This window comes from Stenella coeruleoalba, assembly GCF_951394435.1.
Source record: "Stenella coeruleoalba genome assembly, chromosome: X".
Taxonomy (NCBI): domain Eukaryota; kingdom Metazoa; phylum Chordata; class Mammalia; order Artiodactyla; family Delphinidae; genus Stenella; species Stenella coeruleoalba.
In genome coordinates, this window is record NC_137152.1 from 105,770,327 (window position 1) to 105,793,217 (window position 22,891).

The 22,891-nt window shown below is 36.9% G+C and overlaps 1 protein-coding gene across 4 annotated transcripts in view; it reads left to right on the top strand.

Moving 5' to 3' along the window:
- SLC25A14 (solute carrier family 25 member 14) overlaps positions 1–22,891 on the top strand; it is a 34,360-nt gene that overhangs the window by 8,363 nt on the left and 3,106 nt on the right. For 2 of the 4 annotated variants that reach the window (XM_079911145.1, XM_079911146.1), the window contains exons 4-8: positions 1,381–1,475; positions 2,874–2,959; positions 6,245–6,340; positions 11,322–11,446; positions 12,242–12,377. In XM_079911145.1, coding sequence (XP_079767271.1) covers positions 1,381–1,475; positions 2,874–2,959; positions 6,245–6,340; positions 11,322–11,446; positions 12,242–12,377 — 538 coding nt within the window. Of the gene's footprint in view, positions 1–1,380; positions 1,476–2,873; positions 2,960–6,244; positions 6,341–11,321; positions 11,447–11,579; positions 12,378–22,891 lie in introns of those variants that run through there. The other 2 variants (XR_013825772.1, XM_079911147.1) reach the window with 2 other exon arrangements.

Below are 22,891 nucleotides of genomic sequence, written 5' to 3' on the forward strand. Positions count from 1 at the left end.
TATTTATAACAGCTAAAGTATACTTCTGCAGTTTGGAAGAATCTCAAAGGAGGTATGAGTGAGAATGTCTTCAGTTTATAAGCAGAACTTAAATAGGGTGAAATCTTGGCTCTGGTACCTCCTTGATAGGATTGAAGATATATCTGCATCTGCTAGGAAGTAAGGTTGATTTAAAAAAAAAATCTATGAAGTGGGTAACGGTGTATACTTTTTCTACATTACTGGATTCAATATGCTGATATTTTGTTAAGGAGTTTTGCATCTAAGTTCATGAGAGATATTGGCTTGTAGTTAGTTTTCCTTTTCTGTACTGTTTTTTTGGTTTTGTTAGCAGGGTAATACTAGCTTCATAAAATGAGTTGGGAAGTGTTCCCTCTTCTGTTTTCTGGAAGAGATTGTGTAAGATTGGCATTCATTTATTAAGTATTTGGTAGAACTCCCCAGTGAAATGATCTGGGTGGGCCTGGAGAGTTCCTTTTTGGGAACTTTTAAATTATAAATTAAAAAATTTTAATGATTATGAGATTATTCAGATTATCTATTTCATCTTGATCGAGTTTTGGTAGTTTGTAGTTTACAAGGAATTAGTCCATTTCTTCTAAGTTGTTGAATTTATGAGCATAAGGTTGTTTATAGTATTCCTTTATTATTCTTTTAATGACTGCAGAATTGTAGTGCTATTCCTCGTTTTATTCCTGTTGGTGACATTTCTCTTTTTACTACTGGGACCCTTGCTAGAGTTTTATTAGTTTTATTGATTTTTTTTCAAAATAACTTTGTTTCATTGATTTTTCTTTATTTTCCTGTTTTCAAGTTTATTAATTTATGCTCTTTATTATTTACTTCCTTCTGCTTGCTTTGGGTTCATTTTGCTCTTCTTTTTTCTAGTTTCTTGAGGGTAGGAACTTAAATTATTGATTATTTTGAGACTTTCCCTCTTTTCTAATGTAAGCATTTTGTGCTATAAATTTCTCTCTCAGCACTGCTTTGGTTGCATCCCACATATTTTAATAGGTTGAATTTTCATCTTCATTCAATTCTATTTATTTAAAAAATACACCCATGTCACCCATGGATTGTTTAGAAGTATCATTTAATTTCCAAGTGTTTGTGGATTTTCCTTATTGATTTCCAGCTTAATTCCATTATGGTCAGAGAACATATTCTATATGATTTCAATTATTTTAAATTTTTGAGGTTTGTTTCATGACCTAGATGTGCTCTCTTGATGAATCCATGGATGCTTGAAAAAAATGCGTATTTTGCTGTTTTTATGGAATGAGGGGGGTGATGGAAGTGAGTAGGCTGTCTAGATATGTATAATCTGTGAGTGCATGTTAAGTATAACTGACTTTCTTTTTCTTTCCTTCTTTCTGGCAGAATCGCTCCTGCTTTACTAAGACAGGCATCATATGGCACCATTAAAATTGGCATTTACCAGAGCTTGAAGAGATTATTTGTAGAACGTTTAGAAGGTCAGTATAAGACTCCTTATTCTCTTTTAAGGTAACACTCAAAGGGATTGTTGAAATCATGCTTAATGAGAAGTGTTCATCACAGGGTGCCTGAGAATGGGTAGCAGTCATTGCAAGGACAAAATAAGCTTGTACTGATTTGGGATTAATCCTTGCAGAGGTGATGTATAGGTTAGAGGGACCTGCTCTTCAAGTTTGTCCCTTTTCCTATCAAACGAACAAAAAAAGGCTTCTGGTCCTCACAGAGAGAACATGGAGCAAACTTGTTGAGAAAATTAATGCTGTCCTCATCTACAAGAGGACTTCAACTATAAGGAATCCTCTAGCTGTGGGTTTTGATAAGCTTTGGTCAGGTAGAGTAGTTTTATATATATACAAAATATGGCCACCTTAACCCACATTCAGCATTACCATATGTCTCTCTATTTGCTGCTGTAGCTTTTTCAGCTCAATACTATACTAAAATGGTTATTTTACTACAGGCCTGAGGCTGTTGCATAGTTGGGGACAGCTGGAGAGCTTTTCGGTTCGTAATGTCCTTTGAATTGCTTTATTGTCTAAGTCAACTTTTTCTGGAGCCTTTTTGCGGTACACGGGCCTCTCACTGTCGTGGCCTCTCCCGTTGTGGAGCACAGGCTCCGGACGCGCAGGCTCAGCGGCCATGGCTCACGGGCCCAGCCGCTCCATGGCATGTGGGATCTTCCCAGACCGGGGCACGAACCCGTGTCCCCTGCATCGGCAGGCGGACTCCCAACCACTGCACCACCAGGGAAGCCCGGTTTACCTAGGTTTTAACTTGTAGGCTCGCTCTGGTGAGGAGGCGTGGTGAAGATTGAATTTTAGAACAATACGCTCTGTGGTTTCTTTGTTCTTTTTTCTAGCTGAGAGGATTTAGTTCCAAATGACTAGTTTTTCCACATTTAACTACAGAAATCTTCTGTCAATAAATAGAGGCTAGTAGATAATATGGCCAATTAAAATTAATATTTAGGTTTTTTTTTTCCTATTAGACATAAGATTTTATCCTTTAACATTCGGTTCCTGAGTCTTTAGAGTTGATGATTCTCCAGAAAAAGACTTAAAAATTTTTTTCTTTAGATGTTTGAAATGATTGAAGGAGAAATAGCACATTCTGAATTTATATGGAATATTGGCAGTTATACAGAATAATAGGATATATTCCAGTGTGTTTTAGAAATATCTATTTTAATTTTATATGTTTCAGTACTGATTTGGAACCTAGAAATATTTGAGTTTCTTTATTTTCATAAGCTTTGTGGTTCATTTCTGTAGTCAGTTCTCTGACATGGTTCCCTTTCTCTGATAGCTCAGCGCTCTGTTCTCAGAAACTGGTACCTCTTACAAGCAGACCTTTCTTTTTTTTGTTCATTTTTACAGATGAAACTCTTTTAATTAATATGATATGTGGGGTAGTGTCAGGAGTGATATCTTCCACTATAGCCAATCCCACCGATGTGCTAAAGGTAAGAGAAGTCTGGCAGCGTTGGATGTATGCAGTGTGACACGAAAAGAGCATGAGCTTTGAGTCAGATTTGGGCTCAGATCCCCACTCCGTCACTTGCCAGCTGTAAAACCTTGGGCAAATCACTTAACTGCTTTAAGCCTCAGTTTCTTCATTTGTAAAATGAAGATAATTCAGTATGTATTGCATAGGGTTGTTAAGGATTAAAGATAATATATGTAAACTGTTATCATTGTACTTGGTAGGTAGTTGATGCTTAATAAATAGTAGTCAATTTATTATGATGTGCATTAATCCATTGGTCTTCAAACTAGAGTATGCAAACCTTTATAGGTTCTTTCCAAGGGGGCTATGCAATTTTTTTGGGGGGGGGGCTATGCAATTTTAAGGGAATCAATTTCCAGATCCCTTACTTTCTTTGTACCCTTCTCAAAAACTGATCTGAAAATGAGCTTGTGTTTAGAACAGCCCTTGCCCCACTTTACAAAAGAAAGGCACATTCCCCCACCCATTCCAAAACACAGTATGGTATATTGACCTGTGGTGTAACCTGGAGTATCAGACAAAGAGATAAAGTGAAATACAGTTTTTAGAGAAGCCTCCTTTAATAACTAATTGAAATACTGTAAATCTATAATGTCGCTATCTTTTCCTGTCTTATCCATATTTCTATTAAGAATGAGATTTGGCTTTAAAATGATATATTTTGGCCTATTAGAGATATTCTGAATTCAGAACCAGAACAGTATAGGTTAGTGGTGCTGAGTTTTTTTACAACGTAATTGAATTTCTTTCAAATTTTATCAAAATTCAGAATAAAACATTTATTTAATAATATCAATGATATCAATCTATATCTTATTTAATCTAATAATCTAACTTAATCTAATAATAGCAATCCGCATCTTATTTTTGAGATAAAATCGTTAACATTTTTTACTTATTAACTCATTTACACTTACGATAATTAAAAGCACTAAATATATGATTAAAATGTGTAAGAGGATCCCAAGTTTTTAAAAATCATTTTAGGGGGAATGTGAGAAAAAAGAGTAAGAGAACATATGTTTTATTTATTTGAAACCACAAGTGGCTAGGTTGGTGGAGGGGAGATCTATTGTGATTCAGAGTTTTGAGAACCGAGAGAGTGACTTGAAAAACAACACACGTGAAAGAAACCAGTGGTGGTTGATGAAGAAATGATATGAAATGATATTTCTGGGTTAAATTGAGAATACTTTAGCTACAGAATTTTTATATCACTTTAGATTTACAGAACAAGTATTTTGAAGATAATTGACTATATCCTAAAACTCTAAAATATGTGCAATATAATTACACTGGTTAGAATGTGCTTTTCAAGAACAATAATATTTAATTCCCTAAAACTTCCTTTGTTACCCATCAGGGTCCTAAACTTAATCATATAAGTGATTCACTTCAATTTCCTGTTGCTCTGACCTGTCTGGTACAATTACAACCATTGACCAATGCTACAATCTCCCTTTTCCTTTCATATCCTTAGGTAGGGCTGAGTGGTGAGTGGTGCTGGGACGTGGAGGGTCGGGGGTAGTCACAATCCTATATAGGAGTTATAATCACAGTTGGGCTGTTTAATTCTTTCATTTATCCTTGAATAGATCTTTCTCTGAACTACGTGCCGCTTCCTTGCCTTTGTGCATGTAGTTCTCTTTTTGCCTGCAATGCCTTTTCCCCCTTTCCTCATGAATTTATCCTTCAAGACTGCTCAGGAACAGGGCCAAGACTAGGACAAGGGAGATACTCCCCTTGGGTGCAAAATGTAAGGGTGTGCCAAAAAATTCAATAATCAAGAGAAATAACATTTTTATGCAATATTTTTCAAAAATTAAAATGAATGTGAAAAATTCATGATGAACAAAATAGCAATATTTTGTACAATCCGTCTCACTCACTCTAATCCCGCCCTGTTGGATCCTGTCTTTAATTACAGTTTTGATACTTGGTTCATCATGGGTTTTTGTGCATTAATTTTGATTTTTAAAAATATCACATTAAGATATTATTTATCTGGATTACTGAGGTTTTTTACAACCCCCCCCCACTACATTTTGTGCCTGAGGAAAGTGCCACACTTGCCTCACCCTCATCCCAGCCCTGGTCAGGAATCACCTGCATAAAGAAGTCTTCTACTTACCATAGGATATTTGTGGTTTCAATTTGTCTTTGTGATAGTTTCTATTCCATTTTAATTTGGTTTAGGTTTTATTTCAAAACTCTTAGTAGTAGCAGTTGACTTTCCGCATAAAAACATGCTGCTGTAACATGATTTACCAAGAGCATTTATTAAAACCTAGAGTTGTGCTTCATGAAAATCAGGCCTACATTTGGGCCACTAGTACTTAGTGACTGACTACTATGATCTATATGTGCATTCGGTGGAAATTGTACCAAATCTTTTACATGGCCTTTTAATGCTGTATCTCCTTTCTTGTGCCTCTCAAAGGCTACTTTGCAGAATACAGTGTCATGCTTTTTACAAGTAAAACTCAATTTAAGGTCTTGTAAGCATTAAATTATATTTTTAAACTTTTTTCCTGCTTTTTATACTTCAATAAGCAATGCATGTTCAATGTAGTAAAAAGTGGAAGGCAGGAAAAAACACAAAAGAGAAAAATGCCCACTTGGAGCTTCATCACTTAGACGTAAGCCACTGTCAACATTTGGGTGTGTATGTTTAGTCAGTCTCTTTGTTGAACATATGGTTATTTTTAAGTCTACATGTTTTTGATAAAAATGATATACCATACATACTGCTTTGCAACCTGCTTTTTCTATTTAGCAATTAATTGTTGACATTTTCCAATATCCACAAATATTATTCTACAATAAAATTTTATGGCTGCATAGTATTCCCTTAAATGGATGTATCATAGTTTATGCAGCTAATCCTTTGTTGTTATTTTTGGACATATAGGTTGTTTATAGTTTTTCACTAAACTAATCATAGTTTAAATGGGTTATTTTCTATCCCTACAGAGTACTCATTCTTTCTTTTCCCCAAATTTTTTTCCAACTCCAGAAATGATGGACTTAGTATGAGGAATGTGAGGCTGATAAAAATTGTCTTTATAAAATATACTTTGACACAAATTACATTCTTTCTATATGTAGCTTAAGTCATTAATTTCATCATAATAGTAAGCTGATTTTTAATTCCCAAATACTGTTTTCTTCATTTTAAATGAGTGAAACATCTCAATTTGGTTCTCTGTCAAAATAAAATGTTCACCTCTTCTGATTTTAGATTCGAATGCAGGCTCAAGGAAGCTTGTTCCAAGGCAGCATGATTGGCAGCTTCATTGATATATACCAACAAGAAGGTACCAGGGGTCTGTGGAGGGTGAGTAATCTTTTCTTGGTATTATTCTTTACACAGTTGCTAGAATTTGCAAAAATTACCTTTTATATAAAGCCATAAAATTGTGAATTGTCACCTTATACTATGTAAGATTCTTGGTAACCTAAAAAATAAGGTAAGAAGCTCCTTATCAGCTATGAAAGGACCAAAACTTATCAGTTGTCTTTATTTCTGCTTAATGTTTGGGGATTGTATTTGTGAGAGAAGTTATATTGTTTGAGATAGCCATTTTGGTTTGTTCAAATTCACAGTGAGTTTAACTTTTCAATCTATATTTTTGCCAGTTTTGTATTAACACAGCAATGTATGTTTATGGTAGTCTCTGTAGTGCTTATGATCAAAATTTATTGCCTAAAACAACTTTTTTAACATTATAAAAGGTAAAAGATATACTATAAAATGTTGAGAAAGTATATAAAAGATAAAAATATCCAGTAGTCCCACTAGCTAGAGATATCACTGTTAACATTTTGTCGTATTATCTTCCACTCTTCTATCTATACTTTTTAAAATATTTTTGTTCCTGTAATTTTTTATCCAGTTTTAATCACTTAGGATTGTAATATTAAATAAGACTACTAGTAGTAGAGAGTAGAATGGGAAATCCATTAATAGACTCTTAAAAGAGAGAGCTTTACTTTTATTATTTCTTTATAATTTTCCCTAACTACTTACTATAAAAATTTTCAAACATACAGACAAGTTGGAAGAACAGAACAATGAACACCTACACAGCTGGATTAAATGACTCAAAGTTTGGCCCTATTTGCTTTATCTACTTATGTATATACACACATGCACACACATACCCATACACACACACATACACACACACACGTGCACACTCTCTTTTTTTGTTTAAATATCTAATGAGTCTCTCTTTTTCCTTTTTTTCCTAAACTATTTGAAAGGAAGTTGCAGACATCGTGTTACTCCCCTAAGTACTTCATTATGCATCTCCTAAGAATAAGGACATTCTCCTACATAATAACAATACCATTGTCACACCTAAGAAAATTAATAAGTCCCTAATATCTAATACCTAGTCCATATTCAAATTTCCTTTATTGATGAGGTCAGGTCAGTTTTCTTATATAAAATGTTTCCTTGCATTTCCCCTGTATTTCCTGTAAGCTAGAAGTTAGATCTGTTGGCTTGATTAGATGCATGTTAAACTTCATAGATGACACTATTTCATATGCATCACAGCAAGAGACACAAAATGATAGTTTGTCCCAAAATTGGTGATGCCAAGTTCGTTTACTTGTTAAGATGATGCCTACCAGGTCTTATCATAGTAAAAGATACGTTTCTTTCCCCCTTTGCAATTAGCAAGTAATTTGTAGGGTAAAATTCTAACAACGTGCATATATCCTATTACTTAATGACCTTTCACCAAATGATCTTAGCATCCGTTAATGATCCTTGATGTTTGCTTTTTGATAAAAAGCACTTGGAGGTACACTTTCTTTTCCCCTTCCTTCCTTCCTTCCTTCCTTCCTTCCTTTTTCTTTCTTTCTTTCTTTCCTTCCTTCCTTTCCTTTCCTTTCCTTTCCTTCCCTTCCCTTCCCTTCCCTTCCCTTCCCTTCCCTTTCCTTTCCTTTCCTTCTTTCTTTCTTTCTTTCTCTTTCTTTCTTTCTTTCTTTCTTTCTTTCTTTCTTTCTTTCTTTCTTTCTTTCTTTCTTTCTTTCTTTCTTCCTTTCTTTCCTTTCTTTCCTTTCTTTCCTTTCTTTCTTTCTTTCTTTCTTTCTCCACACTGCACGGCATGCGGGATCTTAGTTCCCTGACCAGGGATCGAACCCGCGCCCCTGCAGTGGAAGTGTGGTGTCTTAACCACTGGACTGCCAGGGAAGTCCCAAGGTACACTTTCTTGATTAGTCTAATTTAAAGCCAGAAAATGGAACTAACTAGAACTTTTTTCACAAACTAAGGCTAAGGAAAAGGCAAAGACAGAACAATAAGTAGAATTGGAGATTTTGTCAGGGGAACATAGCTACTTTGTTTTTAATTAAAATAATCTTTTAATTGTGTTAAAATACATATAAAATATCACATTTTTGTACAACCAGTCTCCAGAATTCTTTTCATCCTGCAAAACTGGAACTCTGTACCCATTAAACAACAACTCCGTATTTCCTCTTCCCCTAGCCCCTGGCCACCAACCTTTTATTATCTCTCTATGAATTTGATGGTTCTGGGTACCTCATATAAGTGGAATCATACAGTTTGTCTTTTTATTACTGGCTTATTTCTTAGCATAATGTCCTTACTTAGCATAATGTCCTCAAGGTTCATTCATGTTGTCACATGTGTCAGAATTTCCTTTTTAAGGCTGAATAACATTCCATTATATGCGTATACTACATTTTGTTAATCCATTCATACATTAATGGACATTTAGTTTGTTTCTGTATCTTGGCTCTTGTGAATAATGCTGCTGTGAACATGGATGTGCAGATACCTCTTCAAGACTGATGTCAATTCTTTTGTGTATGTACCCAAAAGTAGGATTGCTGGATTGTATGGTAATTCTCTGTTTAATTTTTTGAGGAACTGAACATAGCTACTTTTATGATCCAGGCTACTTACTTCATCCAGGCATGTAAGGAGAAGTGAAGTATATTGTGTTATGTATTCTTTTGACACAGACATGTATTATTTACATATTAAAATATGGGAATCTTTTTTTCATTTCAACAAGGAAATATGTTTACATTTTTCTTCAAACACATGTCTGTATTTTGTTTTCCTGCTTTGACTGTAACATGGCTACTGGAAACATTTCACTTTCACTGGAAACACTTCACTTTCTTCCAAACTCCATTGTAAGAAATAACAACAGGAGTACAGTAATAAAGAGTAACTGGCACTTAAGTCAGAGTTGGACAGATAGTAGAGTAGTGAACTGGAGAGCACTTGCCCTGTTCATTGCTGTCGTACACCACGTGAATCCAGTGTGGCCAAATTTTCTGGGCTTTCAAGAGAAGCTGGAAATTTGCATTCCTGTGTGAAATAACCATTCCTGTGGTTTTGTTTTTGTTTTATGTTGACAGCTAATTCAGCCTTTTAAGAAACACTGTGTAGGCCACACAAAACATGTCTGTGACCTGAATTCAGCCCGTGGGGCCTTACGGTTCACCAAATTAGTCTTCTGAGGCCATCTTCTAACAGAGTTGAGCAGGTGGAAGGATCAGAGAGGAAGGTACTGCTGGGCCAGCCAGCCTGATCAGCAGAATCAAACATCTCCTGATGACAGCACAGCTACCTCACTTCCACTTTATAAATGGAGTTTGGGAATTTAGAGATGACTGAACTCTTTAATTATAACAGGTATCACAGAAAGCAGTTGTTCCCCATCGTATATTATTTTCAGTTTTTTAAATGATATTTAAATTTAAACACAATTGTAAAAGTAAAACATTCCTTGTGAAAATTTTTACAAAAATTTGGCATGTGTTTGTATACCTTTTCCCCTAAAGTTAGAATAATACTATAAGTAATTTTATGTCTTACCTTCTTCAGCGTTGTAGGCATTTTCTCATATCATTCATATTCTTCAAAAACAGGACTTTTAATGCTCTGGCAGCCCTATGTTGTAACGTGAGCTGTGATAGGAATACTGTACTAGTGAGTGAAAAGCTGGTAGTGTTATCACAGGAGGACTCATAAGGAGGTACTCCTTTGCCTTGGCCTTCTCCCTGGCTGCATCATACGTTTGCTGTCATCCTAGTGTGTCCTTTCTGCACATCCTAAATTCTGTGAAATAAACTTGAAAGCTCTTTTCTCCCTACTGACTTTTGCTTCCTGGTTTTATTTTTAATAACATCTTTATTGAGATAATTCATATACCATAAAAATTTGCCATCTTAAAGTGTACAATTTAATGTTTTTTGGATATCCACAGACTTGTGCAACCATCACCACTGTCTAAGTTTAGAACATTTTTATCACCACAAAAAGAAACCCCATATCCATTAATGGTCACTTCCCATGACCTCCAACCTTCCCAAACCTAGACAACCACTAATCTAGTTTCTGTCTCTATAGATTTACCAATTCTGGCATTTCTTGTAAATGGAATTATACAATATGTGGCATTTATGACTGGCTTCTTTAGTTTAACGTACTGTTTTTAAGTTCATCTATGTTTTAGCATTTATCAGTACTTCATTTCTTTTTATGGCTGAATAATAATTCCATTGTATGTATATACCACATTTTGTTTATCCCTTCATCAATTAATAAGCATTTGGGTGGTTTGTACTTTTTGGCTATTATGAATAATGCTGTTATGAACATTCATGTACAAGTTTTTGGATAAATATATGTTTATAATTTTCTTGGGTATGTATCTAGATGTGAAATTGCTGGGTCATGTAGTAATTCTATGTTTAACTTTTGAGGAATTGCCAAAGTGTTTATCACAGTGGCTGCCATATATTGTATTCCCACCAGCAGTGTATAAGTGTTTATCTTCTTTGGGGAAATGTCTATTTAGATCTTTTGCCCATTTTTTAATTGGGTTGTTTGTCTTTTTATTATTGTGTTGTAAGAGTTCTTTATTTTGGATACTAGTCCATGTATAATATATGATATATACTAGTCCAGATATATGATTTGCAAATATTTTCTCCCGTTGTGTGGGTTGTCTTTTCACTTTCTTGATGGTGTCCTTTGAATCACAAAAATGTTTAATTGTGATAAAGTCCCATTTATCTATTTTTTCTTTCGTTGCTTGTGCTTTGGGTGTCATATCAATGGTTTTATTTTTTAGTACAGTAAGTGAATTGGAAATTTATAAATGTTCCAGTATTAGCTATTGATTTGAAGGAGTAATAACCCCTATACTTCAGACTTGGATTTTTTCTGTTAGTTTTTAATTCCTGACTTACTTTGTTCACTTTTAGACTTATGTCACTACCAGTGTATTTCCTTGGTGTCTCATGTCACTTATGTTTTGTAGGGTGTTGTCCCAACTGCTCAGCGGGCTGCCATCGTTGTGGGAGTAGAGCTACCAGTCTATGACATTACGAAGAAGCACTTAATATTATCAGGGGTGGTGGGAGACACAATCTTAACTCACTTTGTGTAAGTATGATAGGTTGTACTCATTCCATATATTTAGTACTTTAAGCACAAAAAGCATCTTTCACTGAAGTCCTCAGGTAGAATTGATAATGGCTACATATGGTCTAAATACCTTTTTCTCTCTCATCACCAGAACTTCAAGCCTTCTGATACAGGTACAGAGATTCCAGATGCTATGGGCACTTTGGTACTTGGGGGCAGTGTCTAATACAGTAGCCTATCAGAGGTCTGTAGGATTTGCATTTGTTCATACACAGCCTCTGTATCTAATAAACTCATCTGTTATTTGCTTTGGTTAATTTTGGATCAGAAAGCAAATTTTCTCAATGAGAAACAGAATAAAAGGGTGAAATTTTATAGGGCCTGTGAAACAAAACCACAGTTTTGGGCTGAAGACTGTTGCTAATTTCATTCTACGTTTTCTTCATCTTGCAACTTTTATGATATTTTACTACTCAAATGCATTTGGCGTATGATGCTGTGGTTTGAAAAATGTACATAACTAATAGATGATGCATAATACTTCCTGCTTAGGGAACTTGCTAGACTTATATAAACTGTCCCCTTAAAAAAAAAGGCTATCTGAATTTTGGATTGAAAAGTGAAGGGGACAACTTTTGAATAATGTAAAGATTAGTAAATATTTCCTTTCTTTTTAGATTGTAATGAAAGGGCAAGTGCCAGGTTTTATCTGATGAGTCTGACTCATTGTACATTTATATTTGGACTAATTTCAGTTTAAGCGGGCAGAGGTGGAAGTGGGGCAGTCTGTCTTCTTAAAGTTTTTATCTTTAGTTCCAGCTTTACATGCGGCTTGGCTGGGGCTCTGGCTTCCAATCCAGTTGATGTGGTTCGAACTCGCATGATGAACCAGAGGGCAATTGTGGGACATGTGGACCTCTACAAAGGCACTTTGGATGGTATTTTAAAGGTACGCACACTGTGAACTTGGATTGTATTTTTAATTTTCTTTGATGTCTCGGACCTTCTTGCAGTCTTTATTCTTAGTTGCTGCATTTCATTCTGAAGGTGGAAGAATCATTATGTCTATTTTTAGTAGCCTCTCAGAGTAATTCCTAGGTAGGAAAGCTGTCTCCTTGGCAATCTGCTGATGCACAGTGATCCTTAATATTATTATTCCAGTTTGAATGCTTAAGACTGCAGGATACTTTTATCAATAGCACCATGTAGAATTACTGATAGAAAGGACTTAACATTATCCCACATTTGCCCATTTCAGACAAGGCAGAGATGCTATAATAGAAAATCTGGTACTTGGTTTCCATTCAGCATTGTACTATTGTTCACGGTTTGGCTTTGAAAGTTTCTGCTATGTTATGTTTGTAGGAAGCTGAATATCATACATGTATTATATATTATATAATCATTCATGATAATACTTCTACAAAAAACAAATTTGGAGCTAAAATATGATATTGTCATATGGTTTCTCAGTTTAGTTAACAACTATTATCTATCAGGCACCATTTTAGTACGTACAGAGAAATTACAGTGTACCACATGTATACAAACAGATAATCAACACATCTTGTCAAGTGATAAACTCAGGGGTCTATGGGAGGAAATTTTAGTCCAATTTGGAAGTTTGGGATAGGTTTCCTGTAGATGGAGCGTCTAAAATAATAGTAACTCACATCTGTTGAGTGCTTTACTGTGTATCGGGGACTGTCCTAATGAGACTTACATGTATTCATTCATTTAATCCTTACCAGTACAGCATACTGAAGTGCTAAGAGATTAACTAACCTGCCCAAGGTTTCACAGCTAGTAAGTGGGAGAGCTGGGATTTCAACTTAGACCATTGGCTTCAACCCAACATTCTTCACACTGTGGTGCCTTCCTCATGTTGGTGGATGAGGGTTAGTTAGGTTATAAAGGATATTGAATGCTATGCTGAGATGCTTGGACTTATTCTTTTACTTGATGAGGAGCTATTGAAAGATTTTAATCAGGTCAGATCTACGTTTTAAATAGATCACGCTGGCTTTGTGGAGACAGTTGTTCTCAATCTTAGATGCACACTGCAATCACCTGGGGAACATTCACAGCTCTGCACCCACCTTAAACCAATGACTTCAGAACGCCTGGGGTGGGAGCCAGGTTATCAGTATTTTGAAAACTCCTCAGGTGATTGCAATGTTCGCCCAAGGTTGAAAACCATTAATCTAAGGGGATAAGCCTGGAACAGTGGTTCTTAAAACTTTAACATGCATCTGAACCCCCTGGAAGGCTTGTTAAAATGCAGGTGGCTGGGCCCCATCACCAGATTCTGATTCAATAAGTTTGGAGAAGAACCTGGGAATTTGCATTTCTAACCAGTTCCCAGGCAGTACTGATGCTCCTAGTCTGGGACCACACTTTGAGAACCACTGACCTAGAGATAGGGAAACTGATTAGAAGGCTCTTATAGTAGTCTGAGCAAGAGATGATGAGAGCCTGAACTTGAGCATGAATAGTGGGGATAGAGTTGAGAATAATTTAGTTGATAAAGTCAACAGGATTTTGTTGACTTGATGTGGAGAGGTGTGGGAGAAAGAAGATGTCAAAGATAACTTCCCAAAAAAAAAAAAAGATAACTTCCCAGTTTTTGGCCTTGGTGACCATGTAGTGACATTCATTGACAGAGGCATTACAGGAAGAGGAGCAGGTTTTGTGGGAGACATCACAGTTTTGGATATTTTGAGGAACACCCAGTGAATATATTTGGATATCTTAGTCTTAACTTGGGGGAGAGTTCAGGGGTGTAGATAAGAACCTGGGGAAGCAGTAGTGTACAGGTGTTACATAACTGGAGGGGGAGGCCAAGGAGAGCAGGTAGAGGAGTTCACAGCTTTTTTGCTTTCCTAGCACACTGGAGTATTATAAAACTCCTTCCATTCATTAACAGTGATTCACAGAAGCAGTGATTCTCATACCCTGGGGAGTAGAGTTTGGCAAAAGACCCCCTTTCTATTTCTGACATGCTCACCCTTCCACTTGACAGTCACTGGTATAGAGAGAAGTGGGACCAAGGAAAGAACTCTGGGGAAATACCAACTTTTAAGGGCTTGGCAGACGAGGAACCCAGGAGAGACACCAAAAGGTAACACTTCAGGGAATTCCCTGGCGGTCTAGTGGTTAGGACTCTGCGCTTTCACTGCTGAGGGTGCGGGTTCAGTCCACTGTTGGGGAACTAAAATCCCACAAGCTATGTGGTGCGGCCAAAAAAAAAAAAAAAGAAGAAAAAAAGATAACAGTTCAGAAGATACGAGGAAACTTACAAGCGAGTAGTGTCACAGAAGCCAAGGGAGTAATGAGCTTCAAGAAGGGATGAGCAGTTATTTAATGCTAAATGGAATAGAGAGATCCAGTATAAGGACTGCAAAGTGTCTGCTGGATTTAATATTTTCTAGAGGAGGTTTGCTGGATTGGTGTTTGTAAAAGTCAGATTGCTGTGCATTGAAGAGTGTGTTTAATCATTCATTCATTCATTACAAAAATGTTTGTGTCTTCTGTGCTAGGTACTGTTCTAGGTTGGTGAACAAATAAGTCCTGGCCTTCATGACATTTTAATTCTAATAGGAAGAGACAGATAAACACATAGGAAGTGAGGATGAGTAGACAAGTATAAAATACTCTTTCAAGAAGGTTGGCTAAGAGGAGATAGAGGGTATAGTAATATAGTAATAGCATTTATTGAATGCTTATTATGTACCACACACTAGAGTATATCCTTTAACTCTCAGCAACCCTATAGAGTGGATAATATCTTTGTCATTTTATATAGGAGAGAACTCAGGTTCAGAGTAGCTAAGTATTTACCCAAGATTATATACCTAATAAGTGGCAGATCTGAGATTTAAATCAGGGTTTGTTTGATTCCAGGGTTTATACTTGTAACCACTATGCTGTATGATATTGTCAGAAACATATTTTCATGTTGACAGTAACCTTTAAGTACTTATATTTACTCACTCATTCACTTACTTGCTATTAAAATTCTTTAAAACAACTTTGCTCTTTATTGTCATCATACATTTTTATTTTATCTATAAGAGTGCCATAACACTTTGGTGAATGGAATTATGCATTCATCTCTGATGTAGAAATGAGCAGCTGCAAATCTCATCCTGTTACCTCTATATTAAAACCCTTGAATGGCTTCTCTTTGATGCAAGGTCCATATGACTTGACCCCTTTTTACCTCTACAGCCTTATCTTTGCTACCTTTATTCTGTATTCCAGACATACTGAACAAGTTCTAGTACCAGACTTTTCTTTCATTCCCAAGTTTTCACCCATGCCATATACTTTGTTAGACGGCTAGCTTCTACTCATTCTTCAGATTGCATTATTTTTTCATAAAGGCCTTCCCTGACCATTAAACTGTGTATGTGTATGTAGTTCTGTATACTTGCTCTGTCATAGCATTTAATATATTTTAAAAAACATCTTTTTTTAAACATCTTTATTGGGGTATAATTGCTTTACAATGGTGTGTTAGTTTCTGCTTTACAACAAAGTGAATCAGTTATACATATACATATGTTCCCATATCTCTTCCCTCTTGCGTCTCCCTCCCTCCCACCCTCCCTATCCCACCCCTCCAGGCGGTCACAAAGCACTGAGCTGATCTCCCTGTGCTATGTGGCTGCTTCCCACTAGCTATCTACCTTATGTTTGGTAGTGTATATATGTCCATGCCTCTCTCTCGCTTTGTCACAGCTCACCCTTCCCCCTCCCCATATCCTCAAGCCCGTTCTCTAGTAGGTCTGTGTCTTTATTCCTGTCTTACCCCTAGGTTCTTCATGACATTTTTTTTCTTAAATTCTATATATATGTGTTAGCATACGGTATTTGTCTTTCTCTTTCTGACTCACTTCACTCTGTATGACAGACTCTAGGTCCATCCACCTCATTACAAATAGCTCAATTTCATTTCTTTTTATGGCTGAGTAATATTCCATTGTATATATGTGCCACATCTTCTTTATCCATTCATCCGATGATGGGCACTTAGGTTGTTCCCATCTCCAGGCTATTGTAAATAGAGCTGCAATGAACATTTTGGTACATGACTCTTTTTGAATTAAAAAAACATCTTTTTTGACGTTTCTTTAACTTCATAGAATTCATAAAATTCACCTATTCAGAGTGAATAGGCTTTTGGTATATTCACGGATATGTGCAACCATCATCACCACAGTCAATTTTAGAACATTTTCATGACCTCAAAAAGAAACCCTGTGCCCTTTAGCTATTACCTCCCTGTCTTCCAGCCCTAAGAAACTACTAATGTACTTTTATCTGTGTAGATTTGCCTATTCTGGATATCTTATATAAATGGAACCATACAATATGTGAGCATTTTTTTTTTTTTTTTGCGTTATGCAGGCCTTTCACTGTTGTGGCCTCTCCCGTTGCGGAGCACAGGCTCCGGACGCGCGGGCCCAGCGGCCACGGCTCACGGGCCCAGCCGCTCCACGGCATGCGGCATCCCCCCGGACCGGGGCATGAACCCGTGTCCCCTGCATTGGCAGGTGGACTCTCAACCACTGCGCCACCAGGGAAGCCCTATGTGAGCTTTTTGACTGGCTCATTTCACTTATCATAATGTTTCAAGGTTCATCCATGCTGTAGCATGTATCAGTACAGGCATACCTCAGAGGTGTGCTTCCAGACCACCGCAATAAAGCAAATGTCACAATAAAGCAAGTCACATGAACTTTTTGGTTTCCCAGTGCATGTAAAAATTATGTTTACGCTATACAGTAGTCTATGAAGTGTGCAATAGTATTGTCTTAAAAAAAACAATGTACATACCTTGATTTGCTAAAAAATGTTAACCATCATCTGAGCCTTCAGTGAGTCATTTCTTTGCAAGAGTAACATCAAAGATTACAGATCATGATAACAAATATAATATAATGAAGAAGTTTGAAATATGACGAGAATTACCAAAAGTGACAGAGAGATACAAAATGAGCAAGTGCTGTTGGAAAAATGGTGCTGATAGACTTGCTCCATGCAGGGTTGCCACAAACCTTCAATTTGTTAAAAATCCACTATCTGCAAAGTGTAGTAAAGTGAAGTGCAATAAAATGAGGTATGCCTGTACTTTGTTCCTTTTTATGGTTGGGTAATATTCTGTGGTATGGCTGTATCACATTTGTTACATTTTATTGTATAGTTGACACTTGAGCAACATGAGTTTGAACTGCATGGGTCCATTTATTTTTTTTTATTTTTATTTTTTTGCGGTATGCGGGCCTCTCACTGTTGTGGCCTCTCCCGTTGCGGAGCACAGGCTCCGGACGCGAAGGCTCAGTGGCCATGGCTCACGGGCCCAGCCGCTCTGTGCCATGTGGGATCTTCCTGGACCGGGGCATGAACCCGTGTCCCCTTCATTGGCAGGCGGACTCTCAGCCACTGTGCCACCAGGGAAGCCCGGGGGTTTCCTTTTCTCCACACCCTCTCCAGCATTTGTTGTTGGTAGATTTTCTGATGATGCCCATTCTAAATGGTGTGAGGTGATACCTCATTGTAGTTTTGATTTGCATTTCTCTAATAATTAGTGATGTTAGCAGCTTTTCATGTGCTTCTTGGAGATCTGTATGTCTTCTTTGGAGAAATGTCTGTTTAGGTCTTCTGCCCATTTTTGGATTGGGTTGTTTGTTGTTTTAATATTGAGCTGCATGAGCTGTTTATATATTTTGGAGATTAAGGCTTTGTCCGTTGATTTGTTTGCAAATATTTTCTCCCATTCTGAGGGTTATCTTTTCATCTTGTTTGTAGTTTCCTTTACTGTTCAAAAGCTTTTAAGTTTCATTAGGTCCCATTTGTTTATTTTTGTTTTTATTTCCATTAGTCTAGGAGGTGGATCAAAACCGATCTTGCTGTGATTTATGTCAAAGAGTGTTCTTCCTATGTTTTCCTCTAAGAGTTTTATAGTGTCTGGTCTTACATTTAGCTCTTTAATCCATTTTGAGTTTATTTTTGTGTATGGTTTTAGGGAGTGTTCTAATTTCCTTCTTTTGCATATAGCTGTCCAGTTTTCCCAGCACCACTTATTGAAGAAATCGTCTTTTCTCCACTGTATATCCTTGCGTCCTTTGTCATAGATTAGTTGACCGTAGGTGCATGGGTTTATCTCTGGGGTTTCTATCCTGTTCCATTGATCTGTCTTTCTGTTTTTGTGCTAGTACCATATTGTCTTGATTACTCTAGCTTTGTAGTATAGTCTGAAGTCAGGGAGTCTGATTCCTCCAGCTCCATTTTTTTCCCTCAAGACTGCTTTGGCTATTCGGGGTCTTTTGTGTCTCCATACAAGTTTTAAGATTTTTTGTTGTAGTTCTGTAAAAAATGCCAGTGGTAATTTGATAGGGATTGCATTGAATCTGTAGATTGCTTTGGGTAGTATAGTCATTTTCACAATGTTGATTCTTCCAATCCAAGAACATGGTATATCTCTCCATCTGTTGGTATCATTTTTAATTTCTTTCACCAGTGTCTTATAGTTTTCTGCATACAGGTTTTTGTCTCCTTAGGTAGGTTTATTCCTAGGTATTTTATAATTTTTGTTGCAGTGGTAAATGGGAATGTTTCCTTAATTTCTCTTTCAGATTTTTCATTAGTGCATAGGAATGCAAGAGATTTCTGTGCATTCATTTTGTATCCTGCAACTTTACCAGATTCATTGATTAGCTCTAGTAGTTTTCTAGTGGCATCTTTAGGAGTCTGTATGTATAGTATCATGTCATCTGCAAGCAGTGACGGTTTTACTTCTTCTTTTCCAATCTGTATTCCTTTTATTTTTTCTTCTCTGATTGCCGTGGCTAGGACATCCAAAACTGTGTTGAATAATAGTGGCGAGAGTGTACATCCCTGTCTTTTTCCTGATCTTAGAGGAAATGCTTTCAGTTTTTCACCATTGAGAATGATCTTTGCTGTGGGTTTGTCATATATGGCCTTTATTACGTTGAGGTAGTTTCCCTCTATGCCCACTTTCTGGAGAGTTTTTATCAAAAATGGGTGTTGAATTTTGTCAGAAGCTTTTTCTGCATCTATTGAGATGAACATATGGTTTTCATTTTTCAGTTTGTTAATATGGTGTATCACATTGATTGATTTCCATATATTGAAGAATCCTCGCGTCCCTGGGATAAATCCCACTTCATCATGGTGTATGATCCTTTTAATGTGCTGTTGGATTCTGTTTGCTAGTATTTTGTTGAGGATTTTTGCATCTATATTCATGAGTGATATTGGCCTGTAACTTTCTTTTTTTTGTAGCATTTTTGTCTGGTTTTGGTATCAGGGTGATGGTGGCCTCATAGGATGAGTTTGGGAGTGTTCCTGCAATTTTTTGGAAGAGTTTGAGAAGGATGGGAGTTAGCTCTTCTCTAAATGTTTGATAGAATTCACCTGTGAAGCCATCGGGTCCTGGACTTTTCTTTGTTGGATGATTTTCAATCACAGTTTCAATTTCATTACTTGTGATTGGTCTGCTCATATTTTCTGTTTCTTCCTGGTTCAGTCTTGGAAGGTGATATCTTTCTAAGAATTTGTCCATTTCTTCCAGGTTGTCCATTTTATTGGCATAGAGTTGCTTGTAGTAGTCTCTTATGATGCTTTGTATTTCTGCGGTGTCTGTTGTAACTTCTCCTTTTTCATTTCTAATTCTACTGATTTGAGTCCTCTCCCTTTTTCTTGATGAGTCTGGCTAAAGGTTTATCAATTTTGTTTAGCATCTCAAATAACCAGCTTTTAGTTTTATTGATCTTTACTATTGTTTCCTTCATTTCTTTTTAATTTATTTCTGGTCTGATCTTTATGATTTCTTTCCTTCTGCTAACTTAAGGGGTTTTTTGTTCTTCTGTCTCTAATTGCTTTAGGTGTAAGTTTAGGTTGCTTATTTGAGATTTTTCTTGTTTCCTGAGGTAGGATTGTATTGCTATAAACTTCCCTGTTAGAACTGCTTTTGCTGCATCCCATAAGTTTTGGGTCATCGTGTTATCCTTGTCATTTGTTTCTAGGTATTTTTTTATTTCCTCTTTGATTTCTTCAGTGATCTCTTGGTTATTTAGTAGCATATTGTTTAGCCTCCATGTGTTTGTGTTTTTTACGTTTTTTTCCCTGTAATTGATTTCTAATCTCATAGCTTTGTGGTCGGAAAAGATGCTTGATATGATTTCAGTTTTCTTAAATTTACCAAGGCTTGATTTGTGACCCAGGATGTGATCTATCCTTCAGAATATTCCATGTGCAGTTGAGAAGAGAGTGTAATCTGCTGTTTTTGGGTGGAATGTCCTATAAATATCAATTAAATTTATCTGGTCTGTTGTGTCATTTAAAGCTTGTGTTTCCTTATTAATTTTCTGTCTGGATGATCTGAACATTGGTGTAAGTGAGGTGTTAAAGTCCCCCACTATGATTGTGTTACTGTCGATTTCCTCTTTTATAGCTGTTAGCAGTTGCCTTATGTATTGAGGTGCTCCTATGTTGGGTGCATGTATATTTATAATTGTTATATGTTCTTCTTGGATTGATCCCTTGATCATTATGTAGTGTCCTTCCTTGTCTCTTGTAACATTCTTTATTTTAAAGTCTATTTTATCTGATATGAGTATTGCTACTCCAGCTTTCTTTTGATTTCCATTTGCATGGAATATCTTTTTCTATCCCCTCAGTTTCAGTCTGTATTTGTCCCTAGATCTGAAGTGGGTCTCTTGTAGACAGTATATATATGGGTCTTGTTTTTGTATCCATTCAGCTAGCCTGTGTCTTTAGGTTGGAGAATTTAATCCGTTCACGTTTAAGGTAATTATCGATATGTATGTTCCTATTACCATTTTCTTAATTGTTATTGGTTTGTTTTTTTTAACATCTTTATTGGAGTAAAATTGCTTTACAATGGTGTTAGTTTGCTTTGTAACAAAATGAATTAGCTATACGTATACATATATCCCCGTATCTCCTCCCTCTTGCGTCACCCTCCCACCCTCACTATCCCACCCCTCTAGGTGTTCACAAAGCACCGAGCTAATCTCCCTGTGCTATATGGGTTCTTTTTTGTAGTTCCTTTTCTTCTATTGTGTTTTCCACTTAGAGAAGTTCCTTTAGCTTTTGTTGTAGAGCTGGTTTGGTGATTCTGAATCTCTTAGCTTTTGCTTGTCTGTAAAGCTTTTGATTTCTCCATCAAATCTGAATGAGATCCTTGCCAGGTAGAGTAATCTTTGTTGTAGTTTCTTCCCTTTCATCACTTTAAATATACCGTGCCACTCCCTTCTGGCTTGTAGAGCTTCTGCTGAGAAATCAGCTGTTAACCTTATGGGAGTTCCCTTGTATGTTATTTGTCATTTTTCCCTTGTTGCTTTCAATAAGTTTTGTTTGTCTTTAATTTTTTTCAGTTTGATTATTATGTGTCTCGGCCTGTTTCTCCTTGGGTTTACCCTGCCTGGGACTCTCTGCGCTTCCTGGACTTGAGTGGCTATTTCCTTTCCCATGTTAGGGAATTTTTTGACTATAATCTCTTCAAATATTTTCCCGGATCCTTTCTCTCTCTCTTCTCCTTCTGGGACCCCTATAATGCAAATGTTGTTGTGTTTAATGTTGTCTCAGAGGTCTCTTAGGCTGTCTTCATTTCTTTTCATTCTTTTTCTTTATTCTGGTCCACAGCAGTGAATTCCACCATTTCTGTCTTCTAGGTCACTTATCCATTCTTCTGCCTCAGTTATTCTGCTCTTGATTCCTTCTAGTGTATTTTTCATTTCAGTTATTGTATTGTTCATCTCTCTTTGTTTGTTCTTTAATTCTTCTAGGTGTTTGTTAAACTTTTCTTGCATCTTCTCGATCTTTGCCTCCATTCTTTTTCCGAGGTCCTGGATCATCTTCACTATCATTATTCTGAATTCTTTTTCTGGAAGGTTGCCTATCTCCACTTCTTTTAGTTGTTTTTCTGGGGTTTTGTCTTATTCCTTCATCTGGTACAAAGTCCTCTGCCTTTTCATTTTGTCTATCTTTCTGTGAATGTGGTTTTCCTTCCACAGGCTGCAGAATTGTAGTTCTTCTTGCTTCTGCTGTCTTCCCTCTGGTGGATGAGGCTATCTAAGAGGCTTGTGCAAGGTTCCTGATGGGAAGGACTGGTGGTGGGTAGAGCTGGCTGTTCCTCTGGTGGGCAGAGCTCAGTAAAACTTTAATCCACTTGTCTACTGATGGGTGGGGTTGGGTTCCCTCCCTGTTGGTTGTTTGACCTGAGTCGACCCAGCACTGGAGCCTACCCGGCTCTTTGGTTGGGCTAATGGTGGACTCTGGGAGGGCTCACGCCAAGGAGTACTTCCCAGAAGTTCTGCTGCCAGTGTCCTTGTCCCCACGGTGAGCCACAGCCACTCCCCGCCTCTGCAGGAGACCCTCCAACAGTAGCAGGTAGGTCTGGTTCAGTCTCCT